The 6,914-nt window shown below is 38.2% G+C and overlaps 1 protein-coding gene across 5 annotated transcripts; it reads right to left on the bottom strand.

The window, feature by feature from the left end:
- Positions 1–2,106: 2,106 nt before the first annotated feature.
- Positions 2,107–6,059, bottom strand: LOC133714535 (two-component response regulator-like APRR5). Of its 5 annotated transcripts, XM_062140664.1 has the most exons (9): positions 5,931–6,059; positions 5,645–5,828; positions 5,307–5,468; positions 5,083–5,213; positions 4,804–4,956; positions 4,237–4,411; positions 3,752–4,136; positions 2,842–3,526; positions 2,107–2,588 (listed from the first exon to the last, which is right to left on the bottom strand). In XM_062140664.1, exons 2-9 carry the CDS (start codon positions 5,820–5,822, stop codon positions 2,478–2,480), a joined length of 1,980 nt encoding a protein of 659 aa, XP_061996648.1. In that variant the 5' UTR covers positions 5,823–5,828; positions 5,931–6,059; the 3' UTR covers positions 2,107–2,477. The 5 variants fall into 5 exon arrangements, with proteins under 5 accessions (XP_061996648.1, XP_061996647.1, XP_061996649.1 ...); XM_062140663.1 differs by having other exon boundaries at positions 3,752–4,127; positions 5,645–6,020; XM_062140665.1 differs by having other exon boundaries at positions 4,237–4,354; positions 5,645–6,020.
- Positions 6,060–6,914: the final 855 nt, after the last annotated feature.

Genomic DNA, 6,914 nt, shown 5'->3' with positions numbered 1-6,914 from the left:
TGAGGTTAAGGAAGGAGAAGAATATGAGGGTGAGACAATTGGAAGGAAAAAGAAGCAAGAGTTCTGCTTTGTGAACTATTCTCGTGTTTTTTCTCATTTAATAATTAATATCAAATCCAACTTAGTGATGACCAAAATAGCTACTTTTGCCCTTTTATTATGTTTCTATCAAAATTAGCAAAAGACAGTTTCAATGAAATTCAAGTATGGATAAAAATTATGAAATTTTTTTTATGCACTCACAATGTAAGTGACCCAACACTTATAAGATGGTCTCAACTCTTAGTATTTATAATTAACATTTTTTCTTTAATAACCAAAAAGTGTATTTGACGTAATTCAACAATCCATTCACGTCGGTGCTCTAAATCCTTCCCCTGCAATTGATGGTTTATTATTTGGATTTTCAAAATTTTAAGTATTTCAATGGCTGACTACTAAATGAATGCAATAGTATCGATGGGATAAGACGTAATTGAGAATTATCTAATAATTTGGTATATGTTTTCACTAAAATGTCTACATATCAAAACGAGTTGGAAAGAAGGTAGGTGATTAACAAAAAAAAATTAGAGAAAGAGAAGGGAAATGGTGAAATAAACCGTATTAGGAGAAAAAAAAATATTTTGGATTACCAATAAGAAAAACAAGTTGAGAAATTTATATGTCAAATGTAAAGGTACAAATATATGTATCACTTTATCGGGGCCACACACGTGGCAGGTTTTTTTGTAACTTTGTTGGCCGGAGAAACGAAAGTGTTCTCGTTTCTTCTAAAATATATATATATATATATATATATATATATATATATATATGTGTGTGTGTGTGTGTGTGTGTGTGTGTGTGTGTGTATCACTTTCGGTATGAATTGCACTGATGATTTACGGTAAACAACTTTGAGAGGCATGACCAAATTTTTAAGCTACTTTTAAAATTGTTCTGAGGTAATTAACTCCGAAACTATAGGAGCTTTTTACCTTCTTTTGGATCTTAGGAGGGGAAATGTTGAAGTGAAATATTATTAGACTAATTAAGTTTCGTTTATAAACAGCTAGAATAGCTTCAAGTTTGTACATTTGGAAAAATAGAAATTTTATAAAACCTACTCAATCAAAAACTAACCCTACCCAACTAAAATTCTATTTGGGAAAGTATTCATTGATGCTACTTTTGGATAAAGAAAGTAAATTATCAATTTGATAAAACTTGTTTTTCTTTCGATAATTACACCACCTAGTGTCACACTACTGACCTAATCTTTCATTTCAGTATCTTGTGGATTTTCCTTTGAATTCATCCTCAGTCTTCTTTTTCTTCTTTTGAAAATCTCTCCACTTTTTATCTAATGTTGAAGTCATGGTAAGTTAGTAGAGTTGCTTTGTGGCTAAGCATTGCATTCGTTTAATTGAGCCCCCAATTAAAAGCCATAGACTTCAAAAGGTCCCAACCCTACCCTGCTTATGTATGCGCCTTTATTCTATTAGGATGGTCCTAACTTTTAGTCTTATTCCCTCGCATCTTTTCTTAATGTGATACGCCTCACTAGTTGATCTTCTTCGTGCAGAGTAATTTGTGGTGAACTATCCCGCCATTATCGTATGGGATCCTCTTAACTCGAGAGTTTAGTGGCATGCTTCGTGTGCGTATAGAATAATTGACTATGACAAATATAAGCTAATTAGCCATCTTATTGTGATAAAAAAAACAACCCCAAATGAAGATAATTGAAGGGTTTTGTTAATACACACATAAACTCTATATGTTTACCATCTCCCAATCGAAATGAATTGGAGAGGAGGTTGAAGAAGTGAAGCTTCTCTAACTCTCTAGGGACAAAGCTAGTTAGCTTAAGCACTAGCAGTAGCTTACGTACTGATTCTTTATCCAAATAGGATAATTCCTTTTGTGGAAGCAACTGTATCTGCATGAAATGGTAGGTGGCTATGTCTTGCCTTTAACACTTGCTTGATCTTTGTTGGCTTCTGCTTCGTCAGATCCCAACCTTTACACACAAGTGTCCATGCTCTATAAAAGCAAGTGTTGACCTTCCATGCATTCGTATTATTTTCTTTATGGCCACATAAAGATCCAACGCATTCCTCATGAAAAATCCAAATCCAAGTCCCAATTGATAAAGATGAAGCAACCCCAATTAGCAAACCATTATACCATCAAACTTTCCGGACTACGATCACTAATCTAAATGCATAGAGAACTCATTGTGTAGTAGCGGTGATACAGAAACTTTTCTCAGCTGACAATTCCTACATAATTACAACACTACCTCTTTCCTAAAGGTAAAATAGTGTTAAAAAGGACTCAAAATCAATAGCAATGCTGAAGACACTTGCAACTGTCTTCAGCACTCACCGTGACTGTCATTATACTCTTTACAAAAGCTTTAAGAATACAAAGAATCCCTCATCGCACAACCTAAGATGAAGGCATTCAGAGGAAGATGCGCGAACTCGGTATCATGAACCAACAGCATTGGCAGTTGGAGGATCAGTATGAGCTCTATGCACAAATTGACCTTTCACTCTTGGCCGCTTCTCTGCCAGTATTTTCCGGCTTTGGTATCTAACCTGTATACAGATTATAATGAAAAGTGAGAAACACGTTATATTACTCTGATTGATTTGGTATTATCAGTTTCAAAATGAGGCGTTTACTTTCTATTAATTGCAAGTGCAGTCAAACTGAACTTTTCTTTTACATGGACACATGAAAATCAATGTGTGTATGCATAAGACCCAAAATATTGTGTGCATTCAACCTCGGATGACCATAGCAGCAGCAACAATAATTACAGGAGTTAAAAGAACATGATGATAATACCTTCTTCTCAAAGCATCTATCTTTCCGCTTCAGTCGGAACTTGGTCAGAGCTGCTTCCCTTTGGCTGGAACGAAGAGAATCCACTCCAGATCCCTCACGAACATAGCGACCACTGTCATTCAAACTCTCAGAAGCTGTGGCCATCTCACCTGCTACAGCCAAACTGGCCTTTCCATCATTGCCACTGCAAATGCTTCCATATGCGCTGCCACTAATATGATTATCAACAGTACAATTGCCCAAACTACTACAACCACTCTGAGAAGCCGCAGGAGAACCAGGTTTCAAATGCTCCACATTCTCCAGTTTGTTCTGCTCATGCAGGGTTTGGTCAATAGATTTACCAGTAGTTTTATCAGACTCGTCATAACCTTGTTCTGAGTGAAAGGTGGATTGTGTGCTCTGGCCAACTGATTTGATACTGAACACAGGGGTCAAATCGGATTGTCCAAGAAACAAGGATGGGAAATAATGACTGTATCCAGCACACATATTATCAGACCTTACACTAGTGACAGGAAACACCCCAAGTTGAGGGCCTTGGATGGATGAATCAGCTTGCTCAGTTTGACCATCAACAAAGTTTACCATATTGTCCTGTCTATTATGTGAATTGCTTGCATCCTCCGATTTTGTACTGGGAAATGTCGGGAAAAGGGGTTGCAGTCCCTTGCTATTATTATACCTGTATATAGGAAAGAACTTTCGAATATAAGAAAACTAGCAAATATAACTACCAGTTTGCATGCTAAATTTGAAGTGTTACATGTTACAAATTATTCTGTTTTCTTTCTAAGGGAGGGTCGTAGAAAGAAATGTGTAACTATTGCCACTCTAAGAAAACCAAACACATGCTTTTATAATGTCAGATAGCTGAAGTTCATCATTGGACATGAACCAAAATACTCACCGTGAAAAGGCAGAGGCATCAGAATGTTTCAGTGCAGGCCTCTCCTCAGTCAATTCCTTGTGTGAACCATCCGAACTTCTTAAAGACAGTTCCAATCCAAAGTGCTTCATACCATCATCTTTTCTGTTAGAACTTCCAACGTTGCAGTTGGGCCAATTGTCAAAGGTGCAAAGCAAGTCCCTGACCCCAACTGAGGGTTCAACCTCATATTGGAAGCTGCGAGTTCCACTAGCAGTTTTAGCTTTTTCTTCACAAATTTCTGCTTGGATACCTTCATCTTGAACCATTGTTTTAGCAGAAACATTTTCCTCTCTGAGTCTTGAGGCAACTGAGTTAAGTGCTTCATCCAAAGGTACAATATCTGACCCAAATGTACCTGAATTCTCTGTAACCAGTGACTGTTAGATAGGCCTTGCTAAAAGTACTAGGCTAAAAACAAAAACTCCAAAGAAGTAATCAAGGGGGAAGCAAGACATATCGCATACCTTTAGTTTCACTCTCATGCACAACAGATTCATTGTCCAATCTATCACAATCTTCAAGCATTTCAATATCTGTATTGCTCAAATTAGAAGCACTGCCATACTTTAGCTGCGATATATCCTGCATATTTTGAATGCATGCACTTTCAGCTTCCAAGGAAGGAGTTGTACAGGAGTTCTGCACAAGAGGTAGCAAAACATGCAATCTGCATATGAGACTCCACAAAGCTAACCTATTCTAGAAGGAGGAATATATCTCGAGCTATAAGCAACCTCATGAACATGTGCTGGCTTCATATATCTAACAACCTATTTCTTTTTCTTTCTTAACTGTTATGAAATAATATTGACAACTTAAAATGGGGAATGGCCTTTGATACTTGGTGATTCAGAATTGACTTTAAATCGTTGATTATTTTTTCTTGATGTAGCATATCGAATCTCAGAAACTAGCCGAAGTTAACAATATACTGCATCATTCTCAATATACACCTATAACATCCTTCATGTCAGAAGTACAACTAATACCCTTGACTAAAAGCAAGATCACTCTGTTATAAATAGACTTACTTGGGCATCACTTGCTTTCTGACTGAATCCCTTAGTTTTGTGCGTACAAGCTGCATAGTCATTTGAATGATTACTTGCTGCATTATTTTCCGAAGTGGCTTCAACTTTTTGTTGTGAAACTGTTAAGTTCTGAGGAGCTTGTCCACTAGCAAGCTGTTAAACCAAAACAGACCACAGGAAACACTAATTAGTTAAAGACTATACAACCATCAAAGTCAAACAAATACAGGAATGAATCAAAAAGTTACTGAAAGCGCAGAGCGAAAAAATCTAACTTACAGTGTGCCTTCTCCACACATGTTGCCAAAGGTTCCTCAGCTCATTCCTCCTGACCGGCTTAATCAGATAGTCGGCGGCCCCTTTTTGCATGCACTTCAAAACCATATTCACAGAGTCTTGAGACGACATCACTGCATAGTCACCACAAAAGGTTAGTTTCCATTTCCATTTTTGGATCAAACAGCTATAAGAAATCGAAATCAGATTAGGTAAATTCAACATACTTATAACAGGTATGTGCTTGCAAATATCATGCTCCATCACCAAAGTAAGAAGCGCAAATCCAGATATCGATGGCAACTCTGCCTCAGTCAGAATAAGGTCTATCTTATTATGCTTCACCTTTATCGTCTCCCACGCCCTCAATCCATCAGAAACCGAAACAACTGCTCAAAACAAACACAAACCCATTTTCAGAAACCAAAAAACAAACAAAACCCATTTTCAGAAACCAAAAAATCCACACTTTCTGAACCAACCCAAATTCTAAAGCAAACTAAAGCACCACCAAACTTTATACTCAAATCAAGTCTATAACTTTGAAAACCCAGAAATATTATACCTCTGTAATTGCATTTCCGAAGAAGAGCAGTGATAATCTGACGAGTAGAGTCATCAGCTTCAACCAATAGAACCCTAAGCACAGTGGTGGGAAGATAGTTCCCCCACGTCACCACCTCTGTAGAGCTACCACCACCCTCTTCTTCCTCCTCCTTCCTCTCAATTTTTACCGCCTCCATTTCACCCACCATTTTGATACAACACCCAAGAATTTAACCCAGCTAACAATCAAAAAAACCCAGAAAGCTCACAACTAGGGTTTAACTGTTTGAGATGATCCGAGTACCTAATCCAACACGAGAGAAGGAAAAAGATGAGAGAGAGAATAGAAAAAATCTTGCGCGAAATTCGGGGAGGTGTAAATCAAAATCAGCCGCTGGATTTGTGTATATATATATGAGGGGAAATCGAAGGTTGGCTCACAGCCGCGAAAACAGACGAAAATATCTAAAAGCCCTACTTGGGATCTAAAGGTGGGTCGTCATTGGCTTCTCGTTTAAGGGGTGACGTGGCGTGCTCTAGGCCCTGTTTTTGATTATTCTTGCTTGAAGTGATCGCCCTCGGCTGGAGTTCGACACGTGTGTGGGGGGAATGGGGGGTTTTATATTTACCTGGGGCTTTAGATATTTTCGTAGACGGGATGCCACGTGGGATTTGTGGGCCACCACGACTTTTGAAAGTCGTGGTTGTGAGTGTGCCGCGTGGGAGATTGATCTTGAGCTAAATTGTAGTTGGAGAGAATCTTGCCGTGGGGCGGACCACACGAACACTTAGTGGGGAGGACCAATCACTGCCCAGCAGGGGGGTGTTTTAGGTATTGCACTTTAGGGAGCAGGGGCAGTTTCAGAAAAAATGAAAAATTTCATTTCTTCTGATTGGGTGGCCGTAAAGCCACGTGGTGGGGAAACCCCCACCTAAGAATTTCTCTTATAGTTGATGGTGAAGGGGCACCAAAAAAGATCGTTGTTGTAAATTGGGTGTTGGTTGAAAGTTGAAACTCTGAAAGCAAAAAATTGTATCTTCGTTCTCAATAAACGTTATGAGAGTCCACACCCTCTAACAGCTAGGTTTGCATATATTTTACAAAACAACAATATTAATGAGAGATATACCCTTTATCTTTAGTATCTCATATAAATTTTATGTTTTGATTGCCCGTTTTATCGAGAACAAATTCCAAGATTCAATCAAATGTATCATTTTCGGTGCCCAAGAGACCTCTGTAAGAGTATGCACCCAACATCAATCACTGACATGGACACAACACAATG

The sequence above is a fragment of the Rosa rugosa genome, chromosome 6 (genome assembly GCF_958449725.1).
Source record: "Rosa rugosa chromosome 6, drRosRugo1.1, whole genome shotgun sequence".
In the NCBI taxonomy this organism is placed as follows: Eukaryota; Viridiplantae; Streptophyta; class Magnoliopsida; order Rosales; family Rosaceae; genus Rosa; species Rosa rugosa.
This window is presented reverse-complemented; position numbering and strand designations above follow the sequence as displayed.

What these genes read in the sequence shown, in the direction of transcription:
- LOC133714535 (XM_062140661.1), bottom strand. Translation starts at nt 5,834, where the DNA reads ATGGTGGGTGAAATGGAGGCGGTAAAAATTGAGAGGAAGGAGGAGGAA. An exon ending in CAAGCACATACCTGTTATAA is followed by an intron (nt 5,214 to 5,306) that starts GTATGTTGAATT and finishes GTGACTATGCAG; the next exon opens with TGATGTCGTCTCAAGACTCT. An exon ending in ATAGATGCTTTGAGAAGAAG is followed by an intron (nt 2,589 to 2,841) that starts GTATTATCATCA and finishes ATCTGTATACAG; the next exon opens with GTTAGATACCAAAGCCGGAA.